General features: G+C 56.9%; 13 protein-coding genes across 13 annotated transcripts; 11 read left to right on the top strand and 2 right to left on the bottom strand.

The window, feature by feature from the left end:
• Positions 1–68: 68 nt before the first annotated feature.
• SCHCODRAFT_02644045 (uncharacterized protein) lies at positions 69–1,640 on the bottom strand. Its single transcript, XM_003026671.3, has one exon. The coding sequence runs from the start codon at positions 1,546–1,548 to the stop codon at positions 409–411; it is 1,140 nt and encodes a 379-aa protein (XP_003026717.1). The 5' UTR covers positions 1,549–1,640; the 3' UTR covers positions 69–408.
• A 160-nt stretch (positions 1,641–1,800) lies between these two features.
• Positions 1,801–9,116, bottom strand: SCHCODRAFT_02557283 (Pentafunctional AroM protein). Its single transcript, XM_050343723.1, has 23 exons — positions 8,452–9,116; positions 8,234–8,397; positions 8,087–8,181; positions 7,979–8,032; positions 7,848–7,906; positions 7,606–7,702; positions 7,451–7,494; positions 7,256–7,328; positions 6,996–7,055; positions 6,722–6,936; positions 6,599–6,660; positions 6,334–6,485; positions 6,010–6,155; positions 5,874–5,955; positions 5,637–5,822; positions 5,356–5,567; positions 5,169–5,292; positions 4,855–5,112; positions 4,631–4,780; positions 4,508–4,575; positions 4,303–4,455; positions 4,022–4,252; positions 1,801–3,971 (listed from the first exon to the last, which is right to left on the bottom strand). The coding sequence occupies exons 1-23, from the start codon at positions 8,704–8,706 to the stop codon at positions 1,944–1,946; spliced, it is 4,968 nt and encodes a 1,655-aa protein (XP_050197288.1). The 5' UTR covers positions 8,707–9,116; the 3' UTR covers positions 1,801–1,943.
• Positions 9,117–9,636: 520 nt separating this feature from the next.
• On the top strand, positions 9,637–10,541 carry SCHCODRAFT_02593491 (uncharacterized protein). The gene is made up of 3 exons (XM_050344001.1): positions 9,637–10,215; positions 10,294–10,423; positions 10,477–10,541. Exons 1-3 carry the CDS (start codon positions 9,741–9,743, stop codon positions 10,496–10,498), a joined length of 627 nt encoding a protein of 208 aa, XP_050197287.1. The 5' UTR covers positions 9,637–9,740; the 3' UTR covers positions 10,499–10,541.
• Positions 10,542–10,593: 52 nt separating this feature from the next.
• Positions 10,594–11,993, top strand: SCHCODRAFT_02718561 (uncharacterized protein; the record flags this gene model as incomplete). Its single annotated transcript, XM_050347076.1, has 2 exons — positions 10,594–11,387; positions 11,446–11,993. Coding segments are annotated over 2 exons (851 nt in total), but the record flags the coding sequence as incomplete, so codon positions are not given.
• On the top strand, positions 11,508–11,981 carry SCHCODRAFT_02451762 (uncharacterized protein; the record flags this gene model as incomplete). The annotated part of the gene is made up of 1 exon (XM_050342560.1): positions 11,508–11,981. A coding segment is annotated over one exon (474 nt), but the record flags the coding sequence as incomplete, so codon positions are not given.
• Positions 11,994–12,080: 87 nt separating the features above from the next.
• On the top strand, positions 12,081–12,392 carry SCHCODRAFT_02557280 (uncharacterized protein; the record flags this gene model as incomplete). Its single annotated transcript, XM_050343722.1, has 1 exon — positions 12,081–12,392. A coding segment is annotated over one exon (312 nt), but the record flags the coding sequence as incomplete, so codon positions are not given.
• Positions 12,393–12,443: 51 nt separating this feature from the next.
• SCHCODRAFT_02453258 (uncharacterized protein) lies at positions 12,444–12,629 on the top strand (the record flags this gene model as incomplete). Its single annotated transcript, XM_050342566.1, has 1 exon — positions 12,444–12,629. A coding segment is annotated over one exon (186 nt), but the record flags the coding sequence as incomplete, so codon positions are not given.
• Positions 12,630–12,740: 111 nt separating this feature from the next.
• Positions 12,741–13,745, top strand: SCHCODRAFT_02520296 (uncharacterized protein; the record flags this gene model as incomplete). The annotated part of the gene is made up of 2 exons (XM_050343448.1): positions 12,741–13,235; positions 13,362–13,745. Coding segments are annotated over 2 exons (879 nt in total), but the record flags the coding sequence as incomplete, so codon positions are not given.
• SCHCODRAFT_02121093 (DNA/RNA polymerase) lies at positions 13,544–14,904 on the top strand. Its single transcript, XM_050341855.1, has 9 exons — positions 13,544–13,686; positions 13,755–13,836; positions 13,896–13,953; positions 14,009–14,128; positions 14,178–14,235; positions 14,298–14,372; positions 14,451–14,549; positions 14,620–14,801; positions 14,858–14,904. The coding sequence occupies exons 2-8, from the start codon at positions 13,755–13,757 to the stop codon at positions 14,728–14,730; spliced, it is 603 nt and encodes a 200-aa protein (XP_050197281.1). The 5' UTR covers positions 13,544–13,686; the 3' UTR covers positions 14,731–14,801; positions 14,858–14,904.
• A 461-nt stretch (positions 14,905–15,365) lies between these two features.
• On the top strand, positions 15,366–15,629 carry SCHCODRAFT_02470629 (uncharacterized protein; the record flags this gene model as incomplete). The annotated part of the gene is made up of 1 exon (XM_050342689.1): positions 15,366–15,629. A coding segment is annotated over one exon (264 nt), but the record flags the coding sequence as incomplete, so codon positions are not given.
• Positions 15,630–16,373: 744 nt separating this feature from the next.
• Positions 16,374–16,664, top strand: SCHCODRAFT_02464665 (uncharacterized protein; the record flags this gene model as incomplete). Its single annotated transcript, XM_050342641.1, has 1 exon — positions 16,374–16,664. A coding segment is annotated over one exon (291 nt), but the record flags the coding sequence as incomplete, so codon positions are not given.
• A 90-nt stretch (positions 16,665–16,754) lies between these two features.
• SCHCODRAFT_02461828 (uncharacterized protein) lies at positions 16,755–16,919 on the top strand (the record flags this gene model as incomplete). Its single annotated transcript, XM_050342620.1, has 1 exon — positions 16,755–16,919. A coding segment is annotated over one exon (165 nt), but the record flags the coding sequence as incomplete, so codon positions are not given.
• Positions 16,920–17,115: 196 nt separating this feature from the next.
• Positions 17,116–18,385, top strand: SCHCODRAFT_02644022 (uncharacterized protein). Its single transcript, XM_003026761.2, has one exon. It carries the CDS (start codon positions 17,180–17,182, stop codon positions 18,071–18,073), a length of 894 nt encoding a protein of 297 aa, XP_003026807.1. The 5' UTR covers positions 17,116–17,179; the 3' UTR covers positions 18,074–18,385.
• The last annotated feature ends 82 nt before the right edge of the window (positions 18,386–18,467 follow it).

The raw sequence follows: 18,467 nt of genomic DNA, 5'->3' as shown, positions 1-18,467 counted from the left end.
CGCCATTCCCTCCTCCACTGTCAAGCACCGATCTTTCTAGTTCCATCCTGATTACTTTGATTGAAGTATATGTTTTCATTTCTCTCTTGACTAGACTAGACTGGATATGTACTTTACACGTCGGCCACTGTTGATATCATACTATGCTATCTTATGTCAGATGTGCGAACCAAAGCAGTCCCCTCTCGAGTCCGACACAAGGTATACGCTCCGCCACTGCATCACTCGGTCAGAACCAAATTGTGTTATGGCGCGGAATGCTATTCTACGTGTTGTTTGGAATTACATTTACACACGAAGTTGGGGCATGTATAAAGGGTAACGCCCGGTGACTAGCGTACTATGTGTATGTGCTCGTTCTCGAAAGTTGGCTGACCTGGTCCGTAACTAAAACCTGGGCCTGAGGGTCTAGTACGACGGAGCCTTCTTCAACGCCTCCACAGTTTCCTCAATCATCTTCAACGCCCACTCCTCATCCTGCTTGTCTCGCTTCTTCGCCGTCAGCGCGAGCAGCGCGAAGAACAGCGTGTACCACATCCGCTTCGTCCGCTGTCGCGGGAACACGATCAGTGCCTCCTTGTACCCCTCCATGAACGCCTCCCCGGGCCCCGGCGGCAGGAATATGCCCTCCAGCAGCGGGTCGCCGTACACGGAGTGCGAGAGCGCGAGCGCGGGCGGGATGACGATCGGTACATCCATGCCCGCATCGCCAGAGGGATTCTCCTCGACGTAGATGAGATCGGGCGACGCGGTGAGCGTGACGAGCGCGGGCACGTCCGCGTCGTCGAACAGGTAGAAGCCGATCGCGCGCGATAGGCAGGCGCGGATGTCGGCGAGCGGGATTGCGGCAGCGTGCGCGGGCGGCAGGTGCTGCAGGAGGTCCTCGAGCAGGCCAGTAAAGGTCTCCTGCCAGCTGTACGCCGTGTCCGAGGGTGCTGCGCTCAGTGCGTTGGGGAGCACGCTGGACGGCGACAGCAGCCCTGGCAGGGAAGGCGCCACTGGTGCGGTCTCGGCGGGGATCCCGAACCAGTCGTTCTGCACGTTCTGGTGCAGTTGAGCGAAGGCTTGGCCAAGCTTGAGGTCGACGAGTGTCCGCTGCTTGGCATCGAGGGATGCGCAGGATAGTGGGACAGGCTTCTGGATCGGCTGAGGCGCGGTGAGCATGTAGCGATGGTTGGCGCAGGTCCCGAGAGCGATGTCCGGGACAGGCATGGAGGTGTTCGAACGGATGCGCTCCGAGAGGTGCGCGATGAGCTCGAAGGTGTGTGGTGGGATACCTGGTGCAGGCTCGGCATCGGAAGTAGAAGCAGGGTTGGAGGTATCGTATTCAGACGCTGGAGGATTGGTGGTATTCTCGGGCATAGACACCGTTAGGAAAGACGTGGAGGGAGGATCCAGAGAAAGAATGTACGTGGTGTATCCATTCCTGATCTTCGGCCTGACTGTCTCGAAGCTTGTGACAGTGCGGTCCGGGTGATGTTCACGAACAACTTCTTTGAAGTGCTCGAGCCCAAGAGGTACGTCAGCCTGAACTGAAGATTCGGCCATATTTCAACTTGAACGAGAGGGAATGTGGTCAGCTTCAGATGAAGGTAGAGGGTAAGGTGTGTTCTATCCCGTCAGAGGCCGACAAGCCCAATTCTAGAGCGTTAGGACCAAGAAGCGTGACTTGTTCAGTTCCGATCCTTGATATGATAAGCGCCCAAAGATATTGACAATGACGGCAGTTGCCGAGCGTGACGGTCACGGTTGGTATCCACAGGATACAATGCGAGGTATAACGTGCATTCACGAAGGCAGGCACCGGAGGCTCATGTCAGACATCATGATGCTTATTCTAGATGGAAATCAGAAGGAACTACATTTTGGTTCATATAACACGACAGCACATAAGATCCCGATAGATAGTTAGCTTCACCCATACACTTCACACTGATGCACGTCTATGCTTGACCCAGATACTTCGCCCACACCGTTTTCGATACGCTCTCGCGCGGGCACGCGCGCCCGGTCCATAGCTCAAACTGCACGAAGCCCTGCTCGAGGAGCACCTCCACACCGGGCACCGTCGACCAGTGCTCGCCGCCCACCGCCTTGGCAAGCTGCAGCAAAGGCGTCTCCGCGGGCTTGTACGCCATGTCGACGACGACCGCGGGTCCATTTTGGTGTGCCAGTAGTCCCTGCGGGAGGTGCAAGCCTTCCGAGCCAGCCTCCGTCGTGGTCGCGGCGGCGGGGACGCAGGAGACGATAACGTTCGGCGCAGGTGTGTTCTCGCCCCAGGCGTCGAGCTTGTCGAGGACTAGCACGGGCGCGTTGGGGAACGCTGCGTGCAGCTCCTCGGCTTTCGACCGTGTGCGGTTGAAAAGGTAGATCGGCGAGGCGCCGAGGGCGTGAAGCGCGTAGATAGCTGCCCGTGCAGTGCCGCCGGCGCCGAGGACGAGGGCGGAGCCTACGCGTGCGCCTGCCAGACGTGAGGTGACGGCCGCCTGGATGCCCAGGCAATCCGTGTTGTCGCCGCGCAGGATGCGCTTGCTGTCGCGCTGGATAGGGATGATAGTGTTGACGGCGCCTATCACCTTCGCCGCGTCCGAGAGCTCATCGAGCAACGGAATGACGTCCAGCTTGAACGGTATCGTCACCGACGCGCCGCCAAAGTCAGGTGCGGAAACGGCGGCCTTGATCTCATCGCCGACGGTCGACGTCTCCAACAGCGAGTAGGTATGCGGTAGCCCAAGGGCCGCGAAGCCCGTGTTGTGCAGCGTCGGAGACATGGAATGCGCGATCGGCGTGCCGAAGAGGTAGAACTTCTTCGCCGGCAGCGCACCGAGCAGATGCAGCGCCTGCTGGATCTGCGCGAACGACAGCTGCCCCGGCGCGGCCTTGAACGGCAGCTTCGGGTGCGACACGGGCACAAAGCACGTCCCCAACACGCGCGACATCTGGCCAGCCTCACCCATGTTCAGTGCAATCAGCGGCTTGCGGTCGTGCGCGCGGGCGAAGTCCAGTAGCGCGAGGTTGTCCTCCAACGCGTTGGCCTTGCCGACGATCTTCACGATGTCGCCGAAGGTCGCCGCCTGGGCGTACTTGGCCGCGACGTCCGCGCCGTCCCAGCGCATGGCGCCGGTCCAGTCGTGCCAGCTGGCGATGAGCTGCGCGTAACCCTTGTTCTTGACGAGCTGATGGATATGGTCGGATGGGAGGGAGATCTCAACGTCGATGTACTCGACACCGAGGCGGAGTGCGAGATCGAGCAATGCGGCAGCCGCTGCGGACTGATCGTCAGGGAATGCGCCGCCTTGCGCCTTGGTGCGGACGGTGTAGACGATGGGTAGGTTGGTAGCACGACGGAGGAGCGCAACTTGGTCCCTCACATAGGCGGCAGGAGGAATATAGACCCCGGCGGACCCGCCCTGAGGCGAACGCAACAGATCCACGCGCAGCTCGACCGCATCCACCCCCGCTGTCAGCTCCTCCATGAGCGGAAGCGCGGCGGAGATATCCGGATACGTCAAGCTCAGGAAGTAGCTCCTCCTCCCATCCCGCCAGCCCGCAAGGTTTGCCGACGTATTGGGGGCCACGCCTGTGATATGCTTGAAGAATCGCGAGACCTCTCGCGCCGTCGCTGCGCGCGCCTGCGCCGGGACATGATCCGCCGCGGCGGTGCCGAGATGGTTGACAAAATCGAAGTTGCAGCACGAGGCAAACCAGGGCGCGCGGCGAGCGGCAACGTCAGTGATGGACTCGCCGTAGGCGGGGCGTGCAGTCTCGGCGCCGAGGTACGTGACCACCTCGTCCATGTTACGGACGATGTGCACAACGGGGCCGCCGGAGGAAGCGTAGGCCTGGATAGCTTCACGCGCAGCGGGAGTCTCGACGATGCCGCCACCCAAAGACAGGATGTGCTTCGTGCCGTTCTCTTTGAGTATGAGGTTGAGAATGTCCGCCTCAGCGCCCCTGAATGCCTCCCAGCCCTACGAGCGACAATCAGCAAGACATTTCAAAAGGGGATGAAGTGATATACCTTCTCATGCACATATTCCCTCACCGTCAGCCCATGCTTCTCCTCAAAGTACACATCCGCATCGAGGAACGGCCACCCAAGGGCGGCAGAGGCCAGTTGACCGATATGCGTCTTCCCAGATCCGCGCATGCCGATGATGATGACAGACTTGTCAGAAGGGGCACGTACAAGATCGGCGGGTGGTGGTGGTTGCGTCCAGCCAAGGTCAACGCCTTCGACGTGAATTCCCAGCTATGGCATGATGAGTGTCTGGTATCAACAGCGAGAACACTACCTCTCACCTTGCCGCTGAGGTCATCCCACCAGTTCGGCCAGGTCTTCTCGACACAGCGCTTCTCCTCAAGGACAGTTCCGGGAACGACGGCCGCAAGCACAGAGAACGCCATCGCGACGCGATGGTCATCGTAGGTGTGCACGACCACCCCCCGCTTCAACTATGGTATGGCATGAGTCGTGAAGCCAACAGTCATTCTGGAGCATACTGACCTCCTCTACCGGCCGCCCATGAATGACAAGCCCCGTTGGAAGTTCGCTGCACTCCACGCCGAACTTGGCTATATAGGATGCTGTCAGTATCCAGTGGAGAGGAGTAAAAAGCAATATGCTCACCAAGCTCATCCACCATCGCCTTGATGCGATTGCACTCCTTCACGCGCTGGTTCGCGATCCCAATGATACGCGTTGTCCCTTTCGACACCGCAGCTAGCACGGTCGCCGTCAAGAACGCATCCGTCATGGTCTCCATGTCCAGCTCGCGCTCTGTAACAGCATGTCAGCACACCAGTCCCCCACGCTCTCCAATTCCATGCTCAGACGGAAAGGAAGACACTGACCTTCGGGCCCGCCCCAAGCCATCATCCCCTTCTCACTGCCACCGGCCTTCGTCCACGCGCCGACACCCACGACTGTGGTCTCTCGCTCCGTTTGCGAGACCTCACAACCCAGGCCGGCAAGCACGCCCGTAGCGAAGCCAGCGTCGCCCTGGAGGGAGCGCGTGCCGATGGCTTCGACAGTGCATTTGCCGCCAGTGATGGCAGCGAGGGCGAGAGGATAGGTGGCGCTGGAGGCGTCCGACTCGATGTCGTATTCGCCTGAAAATTATGTCAGATCTGGCGGACAAACACGGTGTATACGGTTGATTTCTCACCTCCATCGCACCGGTAAACACCGCGCGGGATATCGTAGATGTCCGTCCCCGGCCGCCTCGTCGCGCGCACGCCAAAGTCGGCCATCATCCCCAGCGTCATGTCAATGTAAGGCTGCGAGATGACCTGGGAGGGAGGAAGTCACATCAGCCTCAAGACCACGATGTCTAGGCGCAGGATTAGACGCACCTGCCCGCCCACAAGCTCCAACGTCACCGGCTCCTTCGCATAGGGCGCGCAAAGCAGTATCGAGCTCACATACTGCGAGCTAATCGAAGCGGCGAGCTTGATGTGGCCGCCCGCAAGTCCCTGCCCCGCGCCGACGCGCAGCGGGAGGCAGCCCTCGCCCTCGCGGTACTCGATGCTCGCGCCGTTTTCGCGGAGGGCGTCAACGAGCGGACCTAAGCGCGAGTGGTCAGCTTCACATTGACTATGCGACAGCCATGTTCACGGCGAAAGTGGTTACTCACCGATAGGCCGCTGCTTCATGCGCTTATTGCCCGTTATTGTTGTGGTCTTCGCCGACTCGGTCGCTGCAGGCCGATCAGCGTGACAACTCATACGTATTTCGACGCTCCACTGACCATCTACAAGCGCGCATACAGTCGTCAAAAAGCGCGCCGCCGTACCCGCGTTGCCAAGGTATACCTCCTTGCCTACGCATCGATGTCAGCCAACCCTCATCCCCTTGCCGCCGCCTAGCTTACCTGCGTCGGGCGCGTGCAAACTTCCGCCACGCCCATGCACCACGAGCGTCTCGCCGCCGTCTTCCCAGGTGAAAGTGGCACCCTGAACGACCGTGAGTGAAAGATGCAGGAATTGGGAAAGTGGAAAATCACGCACCCCCATCTCCCCCAACGCCGCGCGCATCACGCGCGTATCGTCCGAGTGCAGGAGGTTCCGCAGCTTCGTCGTCCCGCTGCTGAGCGCCGCCAGCAGCAGCGCGCGGTTCGAGATCGACTTCGAGCCGGGCGTTTTGAGGGAGACGCCTGCCAGTATAAAAGTGTCAGTAATCAGATCATCTCTCAGAGCTTGGGAGTTGCGCATTGCCAGAGCGGCGAGAAGGATACGAGAGCGGCGAGAAGGAAACCGGCGCGGAGAGAAGGATACGGGGGCGGCGAGAAGGATATGGGAGCGGCGAGAACAAAATCCGGAAGCCCCACTCACCCTTCCCCTTATCCAACAACTCGCTCGCGGGTCCTTCGGCATGATACGCCTCCATATCCGCGAGATGCGGGAAGCCGGGCAGTGCGGGCGGGATAACGCGCACGCTCTCGCAGAGCACGCGGTGCAGGAGGGCGTCGGGTACGGGGGAGGCGCTGGGTTAGGGGATGAACGTCAGTACTCCATCGCACAAAGTAGGAGGAGCACAACGTAGGAGGAGAAGGTGCTATATGTGATTCGAAGGCACAAACAGATGATGATTACGCACCGCTCCTCGACCGTCTGCCCGATCCCGGCGAGAAGGACGACGCGCTTCTCGTCGCCGGCGTTCTATTTTGAGTTTCTCCGTTAGTATACTCCGCGCATGTACTTGCAAACACGTAGCACGCACCTTCTTATCCACGCGCATAACGTCGAGTAGCCGTTCGGGCGTCGGAGGCGCCCACCCGCGCACAAGACTCGGCATGCGCGCGATGGCGTCGCGAAGGCGAGGGTCGTGCATGCTGACAGGCAGCCCATAAGCCGACAACACGCCCGACAACCGCGCTAGCGCGCCCTGCCCAGCGTGTCCGAGGGCTCGCGCGGTTTCGAGCTCGAGGATCATGCCTGCGAGAGCAATGATACTGCTCAGATGAATCTTCTGTGAACTCTAGAGGATCACCCACCGATAGCGACACACTCGCCATGAAGTATAAGAGGAGTAACACAGGCCTCGATGGCGTGGCCTACGACTCGTCAGCATGCATAGTACAGAGAGTGTGCAGTCATGTAATGCGGAATATGCAGACAGAGGGGTCCTTGTGCAGGCACCGATTGTCTCGCGCTTGCTATCCAGTCGGACCAAGCACGTGCACGCATGTGACTGGTTCTTCTTCGGTGCCGAAGTCCGAAAGACAGAACAAGAAGAAAAAAATCGAACACCAACCGATGCTATGGCCCCAGTTGACCAGGTTGCGCAGGCCTGTGCGCTCGTGGGGGTCGCCGGAGACGATGGCGGCCTGTTCGAAGGACGAGTTCAGCGTCAGGGAAGAAGTGAAGGGAGAAAGGACAGTCGTGAAGTGGAGGAGAGCCAATGATGAGGATGGGAGAAGACGCAAAAGCTGAGCAAAGGTGCACTCACCTTGATATGTATGCTGGTGGTTATGGCGCGGAGGAGGAGGTTCTCTGAGACGTGTGTTAGAATGGATTGAGGGTTGTATGCACAATGGAGAGAAAGGGGGTGTATGCCACAGAGAAAGGAAGGAAAGGATATATGCTAACAAAGAAGACACTGACCTTCCCCAGGCGCAAGCTTCCCCGACCACGCGGTCCAGAGGCGTTCGGGGTGCGACTCCAGCGCTTCGAAGAGGGCGGCGTCGCGGATAGCAGCGGTCTACGGCGAGCAGGTTAATTTGAGGGTCGACGGAAGCCGATGTGTGAGTCGATGTACGCTGCTAGACAGGCAGATGGGAGGTGTACTGGTCGATGTATGCGTGCTGCATCGACCACTGGGTGTCAAGAGGACTGACGAAACATACCTTGATGACTTCGGCCATGCCATTGGCAACTTCGCGTTCGGGGAGGGTAGAGAGGAAGGCTATAGGTTCAGAGAATCAGAGGGAAAGCATTAGCGGATACCAGTGGCAGCGAGGCGTGCCAGTGTGCGCACCACTGTCAGCGAAGATGAAGGCGGGCTGATGGAACGCGCCGATGAGGTTTTTGCCTGGGGGAAGACGTCAGGCGGATAGGTTGGGGGACGGGGGAACGAGGAACGCACCGAGGGGAACGTCGATCGCGGTCTTGCCGCCGACAGCGCTGTCTACCTGCGCGAGCAGTGTAGTAGGAATTTGCACGAAGTGGATACCGCGCATGCTACGGACGCTTCAGATGATGCATATATGCGCATATATATTGCGCTACGCACAACGTCGCAGCGACGAAACCAGCCAGATCGCCCACCACGCCGCCACCGAGGGCGAGGAGGACCGTGTCGCGCGTGCAACGGTGATCGAGCATCCAGTCCTCCACGCCCGCCTTCCCAGAACGGCTCTTCGTCTGCTCGCCCGGGGGCAGGAGATGGGTGAGGAACTGCGCGCCCCGTTAGCCACCGATCATCGCGCGGGGGAGTAGGCACGAACGCACCTTGTACGCCTTCTTCAGCGTCCCCTTCGCCTCGCGCTCCGCGCGCGCGTCCACGAAAGCCTTCTCCAGCTTATCGACCCATCCCGCGCGCGCGATGTTGGTGTCCGAGACCAGCACGTACGCACTCGCCGGCAACTCGTCCAGCACGGTCGCGGCGATGTGCGGCAGGATCGCATGCCCGGTGTGGATGCTCTCCGTCCCGAGGATAGAGATGCGCGTCACGCCCGACGCCGACGCCGTCGTCGTCGTCGCCATAATTTTGGTTAGTAGAGTGAGGAGCAAACAAGGGAGCCGCCGAAAACGCGACAATAACGATGACTCCGATCTCCGCGGGCGGCGCGGAGGTAAGTGATGGCGGGCGCGACGCGTCCGGCGCTTATTTCAGTGTCGGGGGTAGGCGCGACGGCCTGCGACTGGACTCTTAAGAGGACCGCATTGGCCCGTGTTGCCTGCGGCGGGCAGCACCGGACGGTCTCAGGCGGCCCTCTATCAGCTCTCCGTCCCAATCGCCGCACACTCAATGTCAACCTGCCGTCAGTCCGCTACGAGACCCTTCAGCTCCGTCCATGATCCTTCATCCCGTCCCCTAGCTCTCAGTCCCGTCTACGTCAGTGTCGCTGCTTTGAATCTTGCCATTGTCTAGTGTTCTATACCGTGTCGCGCTATCGTCCCGCAATCGAGCAAACCATGAAGAGAGAAGAGACAGACGCGCACGCGTACTGTCGTGTGACAACTTCAACTGTGACCGCTACAGTATCTCGATTAGATAGCCTCGACACGCGACTCATCTCTTAGTAATTTAGTTTTGCTCCTCCCGTAGTTTCTTCTATCTCGTTCGTGTACTTTCCATTGCCTTCCTATCCTTCTCAGATATAGTAGAAAATACTCAGAATTTCCATAGCCTTCTCGATACTCATGTACTGGTATATAGACGTCGTCTCCTAGGCGGAGCGACAACTCTTTCGATCCCTCGTAATACATTGCCTCGTGTTCCCGCCTTACCCGCGTGAGCCTAAGTCGTAACGCATTGATTCGCTCTGCCTACGCCAAGAGCTTCGACATTGACTCGCTCTGTCGTCGTCCCTTGCCTGACCGTGTATCACGAACTTCGAAGGTAATTTCTGATATTCTAAGCGTATCGTGAGGTCCTGAACGTTAAGTTGTGCGCTAGTCTACAACATTGGTGTCCGCAGCCAGGAACTGCACCATAGCTTGGAATATTCACTCTATCTGCTTACTTCTCGCGTCTACATCAACAATCAAGTTCGAACCGATCCTCAAGCAAGGCCATGTCCCGACAACGGCCGCCGTCTCGAGCCACCGATCGAGTGGCACTCAATCCTCTCTCCGAACCCCTTCGACCGTACTCTGGCTACTCGGGTATCAGCACCCGTCGACACGAGGATGGCGGGGAACGTCCGAATTCTCCGGACAATGGCTCGTACTTGGGGGCAGATCGTACGTACGATTGGGATCGGTCTGTGGAGGAGATCTACGAGGAATCACAGGAGCGAATTCCCGAAGATGACCCATTAGCTAGTACGGTAGTCAAAAATCTATCACCAGTGACGAAACCGTATTGGAAGTTGAGTGCTTCGGAAGTCGCGCGAGAGCGCTACCAGCGAGTACTCTCCGATGCCTCAGTCGAGACCAAATCAGAGCGGAAAGTCGCTAGTTATCGCGAGCTGACTCGATCTCTAAGGAAGGCGAATGGTCCTTTTGGTAAGGAACTAGAACTGCTGGATAACGCGATTCTATTCGTCCGTACCGCGCGCTCTAGTGAGCACCCAAACGAGCATATCTACGCCCCTGAACCTGCGCGCATCCGGTCGCTTACTCAAGCACTGGAGAAGAGGCGTAAGCAAGCAAAGGAAGCGTTCACGCTCGCTGGGAAAAGGCCACCTACTCTTCCCCAATGGAATCGCGAGAATGACCTCGATCTAGCTTATCGCTCGTACAGTTTCGAAGGTATGTGTATACTCTACCGCTTGCAGGTAGGAGATTTCCTGATGCGACTGGATTCAGTATTCGATTTTGCTACAGGTAAGATTCGAGGTACTGAAACCACAGATGAGGAGGAAGAGGTTCCTTCTGTCGCATCTCAGCGCACGGTTCGTCAAGCGCAGAAGCCATTGCACGTACCTGGCGATCTGGCATCGATCCATCGTCAGCACGCATCGCAGGTCTATGCGGGGCGTACAGGCTCCGCTGCGCCGCGTATCTCCACGCCATCCACGGGACTTGCGCAATTGTTCAGTAATGATCCTGCCTATGTTCAGCCTGCAGTGAACTCTTCGACGTGGATGCCAGGCGGCTTCGTACCTACACCCTATACGTCGCCCTATCCTAATGCCGCTAATCCTTACGCGTACGGCGTCGCGCCACAAGACTCCATCTCGAACCACGCTGCATATTCTCGGCATGCAGGAGGTGGGGAACCACCTGATGATGAGCCCGATGACTCTGGCGAGGACGACCAGCCCACAAATCGGGGGCGAAGCAACCTGCCTCGTGATAGGGATGACGCTTCGTATGGACGTCGCGGTCGTCGAGGTGGCAATCCTTCTCCCTCTCCGCCGCCATCTGATGATGACGATGGAAGGAGGGATCCTCGTCGACCGCCGCGAGTTCCTCGGTTCGCGCCTTCAAGCCGACCTGCAGATAAGACTGAGAATAAGGAAAGTCGGTTCGATATGAAGTTGAAGATATCCGACGTACCAGCGTGGAACGGTAGCGAGGAGACAATCGCCAAATGGATCAGCAAAATCAATGCGTTGTCGAGAGAGTCTAAGACAATCTTTAAACAGCTTGGTATTGTGGTCCCAAAGCGACTCACCGGTAGCGCCGAAGCCTGGTTCTGGTCCTTAGAGGAAGCATACCGTGCCGAAATCTGCCAGGACTGGAGCTCCTTACGCCATGCAATCGCGTCATACTACATGAACCGTAAGTGGGTCATGAAGCAGAAGGCGAAAGCGCGAAATGCAGCTTACCGACAAGCTGGGTACGCGCGCGAGACGCCCAGCGAGTACTTCATTCGCAAAGTGGAGCTGATGTCCATGGTTCACAATCTGGATCAGGACGAGATGATTATGGAGGTCATGGACAACGCACCTTCGAGTTGGAACAATATCTTGACGACCACTCTTTACCCTGATCTTCGTTCATTCCAGTCGGCAATCCGCTACCATGAGGACGCACTGATGGATGCTTCAGCTCCTGCACGAAGCACCGATAATCATTACGAACCTCGTCGGTCGGGGAGCAAGCCGCGCCCTCAGCCCTCCGCTCGAGTACACCTTGTGGGAGCATCTAAGGACTTGCCGCCCCCTCGCTTCGCGCCGGACAACACGAATGTGTCCAAGGTAACGCCGAAGGACAAGGGCGCTCGTAATTGCCGCCATTGTGATAGTCCCTTTCACTGGGATAAGGAATGTAAGCATGCACGTAAGGGAATGAAGACGGCGCGTACCCGATTGGCAGAAGCCTCTAAAGACCATCTCGAAGCGGAGGACGAGTACGACGAGCTCTATTGTAGTACCTTGTCCGATGAGAGCAGCGAGGAGGATTTTAAAGGGGCCCTCCAGGTAGCCGAGGCTAGTGCGTCGCTCGTAAGCTCAAGCGAGCAGGACATGACGCAGTCGATGGCGCTGGAGGGAGTGTCTGCGCAAGAGAGCATTCAGGAGCACGCTAATCGCAGAGAAGAGACGTACGAACCTCAATGTCACCGCTCAAAGGCGGTCGCTCCCTTTGCGGAGCGTCCTCCCAAACCCGCGCTGAATCGTCGGACACGTCGGCGGTTAGCACGCGAAATTGAAGCGGCCTCTTACCGGGTTCATACTTCGCAGGATTCCGAGAAGCCTCTCGTCGAGTTGAGGAAGCATATGGCGCGTCCACCCGGTTCTTCATTCCTTGGTGCCAAGGCGACCCAAGCTAAGGCTACTGTCAATGGATTAGACGACTGGATTGAGGCCATTATCGACTCAGGATCTGATATTACCTTGATCTCCGCGAAGGCTCTCGCCGCGCTGATCAGCCGCCCGCGCATGAAGGCCGGTCAAAAGATTAATTTAGTCCAGGTTACGGGCTCTTCCGTAATTTCAGGCTACGTTACCTTAGACCTTTACTTCCATACCTGCGAGGGTCCGGTGAAGCTCAATGTGGAGGCGTACGTCGTAAAAGGCATGGGTACTCCATTTATTCTCGGCAATGACTTTGCAGATCAGTACTCCATTTCGATCTTGCGCGAGGAAGGAAAGACTCGCCTGCAATTCGGTGATTCAGGAAGGACCATGGATGTGGAAAGCTCGACCTCGAAGTTAGTGGACGAGGAGGGACACGCTTTCCGCGTAAATGTTGTACCTGAATACAGTAAGCGCGTTCCTCGTGCTCTGAAATATCGCCGGGTGCGTCAGCAACGTCGCTTGAGGCAAAAACAGCTGCAAGGTGATGTAAGTGCTAAGCAGGACATCATTATCCCTCCTGAGACGTGTAGGAAGGTGCCAGTCGACGTACATTTCAGCCGACATCTCGACTCCGTCTACGTTGAGTCCAAGCTTCTATCCCACGGGAATATCGATGAAGTTTTCGGAGCGCCGGACACCCTCCTATACAAGGACAATCCTTTCCTCCAAGTCTCGAACTTCTCGTCGAAGCCAGTGACCATCGCTCACGGCGAGGTATTGGGTACATGCCGAAATCCCCGAAATTGGCTGGACAGTTCTAGCAAGATGTCGGCCGGGGCGCGAGCGAAAATCGAAGCTCATAGTAGCTTTCTGCGGCATCTAGTGAGCTCGAAGAGCAGAGGCACCGAACTGCGCGTGGAAGAACGACGAGATGAAGTCGGAGGCAGGACGGATTTGGAAGGCCTTGATAGTCGGCGTGTTCCGGACGATTACCGCATTGGGCACAAGGACGCCACATCGTGCTTGCCTCCTCCCGCTGACGTCCATGCCATCCGCTCCGAATCTAACATCAGCTCAAAAGCGCAGCGCAATGCGACCGAGCCGGACGACCCCGCAGCGACAGATCCTGTGGAAGGAGGCCCAAAGACATCCTTACCGCCCGAAGACTTCGTAGACAGCGCGCGTCTGCTCGACGAACTCGACATCTCTCCCGACGTCAACTCGGATCAGCGAGCACGGATCGAACAGACTATCGTCAAGCATAAAACCGCCTTTGGTCTCGATGGCCGCCTTGGGAACTATCCCGCTCATGTCGAGATCAAGTTGAAGCCGGGTACGCAGCCAATCTCTCTCCCACCATTCCCGGTCTCTCCAGCGAAGCGCGAGGTCATTGACAAACAGATGGACTCGTGGATACAATTGGGCGTCATTGAGCCGTCAAAAAGCCCTTGGGCCGCTCCAGTTTTTATTACTTATCGCAATGGTAAGCCTCGCATGGTTATCGACTTGCGAAAGCTGAACGAAGCGGTGATCCCCGACGAGTTTCCTCTCCCGCGTCAAGACGATATCTTGCAAGCGTTGCAAGGCTCTCAATGGCTCAGTACGTTGGACGCTCTCTCGGGTTTCACCCAACTGACGCTTACTCCCGACGCGAGCGAAAAATTAGCCTTTCGTTGTCATCGTGGTCTCTGGCAGTTCAAGCGTATGCCATTCGGTTATCGGAATGGGCCGAGCGTATTTCAACGCGTCATGCAAGGTATACTCGCCCCCTTCCTGTGGGTTTTCGCGCTCGTCTATATTGACGATATTGTGATTTTCTCGCAGAACTTCGAGGACCACGTCAAGCATCTCGACCAAGTCTTCGAGGCTATTGCTGCTTCAGGTATCACTCTTTCACCTTCTAAGTGTCATTTCGCTTATCAGTCGCTTATGCTTCTGGGGCAGAAGGTCTCCCGACTCGGACTCTCTACGCACAAGGAGAAGGTCGACGCGATTCTCGATCTCGAGGAGCCCCGAAACGTGAGTGAGCTCCAGACGTTCTTGGGCATGATGACTTACTTCTCGTCATACATTCCCTTTTACGCGTGGATTTCGCAGCCTTTCTTCAACTTGTTGAAGAAGGACACGCCTTGGAGCTGGACTGAGGTTCATCGCGAGGCCTTCGACCTATGCAAGCAGGTTCTTACGAATGCACCCGTTCGCGCCTACGCGATTCCAGGTCGCCCGTACCGTGTGTATACTGACGCTTGCGACTATGGCTTGGCAGGTATCCTTCAACAAGTCCAGCCGATCCTCGTTCGGGATTTACGAGGTACAAAGGCTTACGATCAACTTCTACGCGCGTACAAGAGCAAGCAGCCTATTCCTCGCCTGGTGACGACGGTCTCTAAGGACCTGGACGACGTCCCCGTGAATGGTGAGTGGTCCGATAATTTCGAGGACACCACGGTGCACGTCGAGCGCGTTATCGCATACTGGTCGCGTGTGCTGAAGTCGCCTGAAAGGAATTACTCGCCGACGGAGCGTGAGGCATTGGCACTCAAGGAGGCTTTGATAAAGTTCCAGCCATACCTCGAGGGTGAGGACATCCTCGCCATCACGGATCACGCAGCACTGACTTGGAGCAAGACCTTTCAGAACGTCAATCGTCGTCTTCTCACGTGGGGTACTGTTTTCGCCGCTTACCCAGGGCTTCGCATCGTGCATCGTGCCGGTAAGGTGCACAGTAATGTCGATCCCATCTCACGTTTGCGCCGACGTGTGCCCTATCAAGATGGACCGCTAGTTGACGACACTAGGACTCTTCGCTTTGCCGAGCAGGACCCATTGCGCGGAATGTACGAAGAATTAGGTACAAATTTCGAGGAGAAATTGCTTCAGGTCGCTTCCCGCTATGTACACGGTGAGGAAAACAACGAAGACCGAGCGTCAGCACTGACCTTCGATGTTGAGCTCACCACGGGACTAGAAGAGCGCATTGACGTCCCATATGCGACCTCCCGGTCTTTCTCCGTTCTTGTCGGTCTCGAAGAGTCGGAGGTGAGTGCATGGCGATCCGCTTATGCCTCGGATACTCATTTCTCCAAGGTCCTCGAGAGCATGAGCTGCGAGGAGAGCTGGTACAACCCGGATTATCCTCAGTATCATTACAGCGATAATGGGCTCTTATACTTCGAGGACTGGAATGGGAATAACCGTCTTTGCGTCCCTAACTCGCTTCGGGCTCAGGTCATGAACGACGTACACAACACCATCTCAGAAGGCGCTCACGGCGGATATCACAAGACTTACAACCGCATAGCGAGCATGTACTACTGGCCGAAAATGTCTCGTGACATCCGAGCTTTTGTAAGTACGTGCGACATCTGTCAGAAGATCAAGCCGCGCCGTCATGCACCCGCAGGGCTTCTCCAACCAATCCCCATCCCCTCTCGCCCCTTCGAAGTTGTCACCATGGACTTCATTCCTGAGCTCCCGACGTCAAACGGGTTTGATAATGTCCTTGTAATTGTTGACAAACTGACGAAGTACGCGTTGTTCATTCCGTGCTCTACTCACCTCACTGCGGTTCAGACAGCTGAACTATTTTTCAGTCACGTCATCAAGGACTATGGTATTCCATCTCAGGTCATCACCGACCGCGATACACGTTGGCGGGGTGAGTTTTGGAAGAACATCTGTGATTTAATGGGTAGTCGACGCGCTCTCACTACAGCTTACCATCCTCAGGCCGACGGTCAAACGGAGATTCTTAATCAATATCTGGAAATTGCCCTTCGCGCGTACGTCGGCCCTTCGCGCAACGACTGGTCAGACCACCTCGCCGCCTTGGCGCTTTCTTACAATACCACACCTCACACTTCGACGGGTTTCTCGCCAGCTTACCTACTTCGAGGGTACCATCCAACAACCGCCGCCTCAATGCTCTCGGATCCTGCCTCAGTCCCTCGCCCGACTCGAGGCGCCGGTCTTGAAGGGGGGGGTGAAGGTACTCTTGTAGCCGACGAGGAAGCGCAGGAGATGATTGAACATTTCGAAGCAGATCGTTCTCGAGCTAAGGAAGCGCTCCTTCTCGCCCAAATTGCTCAGCGCAAGGATTATAATCGAGGCCGACGTGTGGAGGAGTTTGAGGAAGGTGAGCTTGTGGTCCTCAATCCGCATTCACTTCAGTTACTCCGCAACGAGAAGGGTCGGGGCAAGAAATTGCTCATGAAGTACGACGGGCCCTTCGAGATTATCCGGAAGATAAGCCCGGTAACTTATCAGCTGCGTCTTCCCGAATCGTATGGCATGCATCCCATCCTCAATATCGCGCATCTTGAAAGGTATCAGCGCTCTCCTCCCGAGTTTGGCGAGCGCCCGACCAAACCACTCCACCGAGGTGACTTTGACCTCGACAAGCAGGTCGAGATCGAACGAATCATCGATGAGAAATGGAGCCGACGCCACGGAAAGCGCCGACATCGCCTTTATAAAGTGCGCTGGAAAGGATTCCCGCCTGATCATGACGAATGGCTGTCCGCGAGCGCTCTTGCAAACGCGCCGGAAGTCCTTAGGAAATGGCGTTCTGTAATCACATCCAGTGGAGCTGTCTCTTCACATTAAAAAACGATATGAAGTTGATAAGCTTCTCAAAGGGAATCCGCTCCAAGCCTCGTTTCTGTTCGCTGCGCATCATCCTCGCGGTTGTTTGGCAAGCGTCTTTGACCAGGTCAGTCTCAGCAGTATTTAAGTCAGTATGTTTTCTTCCCCTCTAGCCAGCTACTCAGCCTTACTCTCGCCGCCAACACACGTTCTTCTTCGCTTCTCTCTCACTCTCAATCACCATGTCTTCCTTCGCGTCGATCTGCTCGCCTTCGGTCGCTCTCACCCGTTATGACCCCGATTCCTTCGTGGGCTACGTTCAGCGGGTGATACGTGACCCCGCGATGACGACGTTCATCACCTCCTTCATCGACATCGACTCCCTCATCGTGCCCTTGTCAAACAACGACATCGTCAAGGTTGTGAACGAGCAGGGCATCGTCCAGAACTACGCGGTCAAGTGGACCACGGCCGAGAAGACACACGCCACTATCCACCGTTTGGCAACCATGCTGTCGTGCATTCTGGCCGACCACTGCATCGGCGGCACCATGGATCACCTTCCCGCCAATATCCCGGCTCGCGCGCTTCAACAGGCGGGCCTCCCTCGCGTCCCCGCGTTTCTCGCTGCCGCACTGCACACCAACTGTCTTTCTGCCATCCGCACCAGTACCGGCGAGGAGCTCGTTGAGGTGTACAATCACGTTCAGAACACCGCTCGTTTCTACGTCCGTCTCCTTCTCAAGTTGCTCGAACGGCAGGTGCAGCTCGGTTTCGACAGCGCGTACAACTTCGGGGCTTGTATGGGCTTCAACAAGGCGGCCTTCCTCCAAGTCATCGCCCCATGGCTTGTTGAGCAGGAGGCGAAGCGCCGTGGCATGAGCGTTGAGACCCTTCTCCGCGTGTCCTCCCCTTCGGGCGACGGTAGCAACAAGGCCCGTGTTGTGCCAGAGCCCGAGGGCGACATCAATGCTGGATGGGCGGCTTCGCACAACGTGCTCGGCCTGCCTTTCTCTATTCGACTCGCCTGCGATGACGTCGCTGACGAAGAGCTCGAGCCCGGTGACCTGCCTGCTCGCCATCTCGTACGGTTTATCTCTCGTGATGTTACGCACACGGTCTTCGGCTTCATTTGAAGTCCCGTAGTCGAGGCTGGGGGGGCCGTGTCGTGTGACAACTTCAACTGTGACCGCTACAGTATCTCGATTAGATAGCCTCGACACGCGACTCATCTCTTAGTAATTTAGTTTTGCTCCTCCCGTAGTTTCTTCTATCTCGTTCGTGTACTTTCCATTGCCTTCCTATCCTTCTCAGATATAGTAGAAAATACTCAGAATTTCCATAGCCTTCTCGATACTCATGTACTGGTATATAGACGTCGTCTCCTAGGCGGAGCGACAACTCTTTCGATCCCTCGTAATACATTGCCTCGTGTTCCCGCCTTACCCGCGTGAGCCTAAGTCGTAACGCATTGATTCGCTCTGCCTACGCCAAGAGCTTCGACATTGACTCGCTCTGTCGTCGTCCCTT

The sequence above is a fragment of the Schizophyllum commune genome (genome assembly GCF_000143185.2).
Source record: "Schizophyllum commune H4-8 unplaced genomic scaffold SCHCOscaffold_15, whole genome shotgun sequence".
NCBI classification, from domain to species: Eukaryota; Fungi; Basidiomycota; class Agaricomycetes; order Agaricales; family Schizophyllaceae; genus Schizophyllum; species Schizophyllum commune.
Note: the sequence above shows the minus strand (reverse complement) of the source record. Positions and strands in the feature narration are given on the sequence as shown.

Excerpts from the sequence above, each read along its gene's own strand:
- SCHCODRAFT_02644045 (XM_003026671.3), bottom strand. The coding sequence starts at position 1,548 with ATGGCCGAATCTTCAGTTCAGGCTGACGTACCTCTTGGGCTCGAGCAC.
- SCHCODRAFT_02593491 (XM_050344001.1), top strand. The coding sequence starts at position 9,741 with ATGTCCCGACAACGGCCGCCGTCTCGAGCCACCGATCGAGTGGCACTC. Across the intron at positions 10,216-10,293 it reads TAACGCGATTCTATTCGTCC|CACTGGAGAAGAGGCGTAAG; the intron begins GTACCGCGCGCT and ends CGCTTACTCAAG. Across the intron at positions 10,424-10,476 it reads TCGTACAGTTTCGAAGGTAT|TATTCGATTTTGCTACAGGT; the intron begins GTGTATACTCTA and ends GACTGGATTCAG.
- SCHCODRAFT_02557283 (XM_050343723.1), bottom strand. The coding sequence starts at position 8,706 with ATGGCGACGACGACGACGGCGTCGGCGTCGGGCGTGACGCGCATCTCT. Across the intron at positions 6,486-6,598 it reads GGGCAGACGGTCGAGGAGCG|CGCCTCCCCCGTACCCGACG; the intron begins GTGCGTAATCAT and ends CCCCTAACCCAG. Across the intron at positions 5,113-5,168 it reads TGTTTACCGGTGCGATGGAG|GCGAATACGACATCGAGTCG; the intron begins GTGAGAAATCAA and ends CATAATTTTCAG.
- SCHCODRAFT_02644022 (XM_003026761.2), top strand. The coding sequence starts at position 17,180 with ATGTCTTCCTTCGCGTCGATCTGCTCGCCTTCGGTCGCTCTCACCCGT.
- SCHCODRAFT_02121093 (XM_050341855.1), top strand. The coding sequence starts at position 13,755 with ATGGACTCGTGGATACAATTGGGCGTCATTGAGCCGTCAAAAAGCCCT. Across the intron at positions 14,373-14,450 it reads ATCTCGAGGAGCCCCGAAAC|CCTTTCTTCAACTTGTTGAA; the intron begins GTGAGTGAGCTC and ends TGGATTTCGCAG. Across the intron at positions 14,550-14,619 it reads AGGTTCTTACGAATGCACCC|GTATCCTTCAACAAGTCCAG; the intron begins GTTCGCGCCTAC and ends ATGGCTTGGCAG.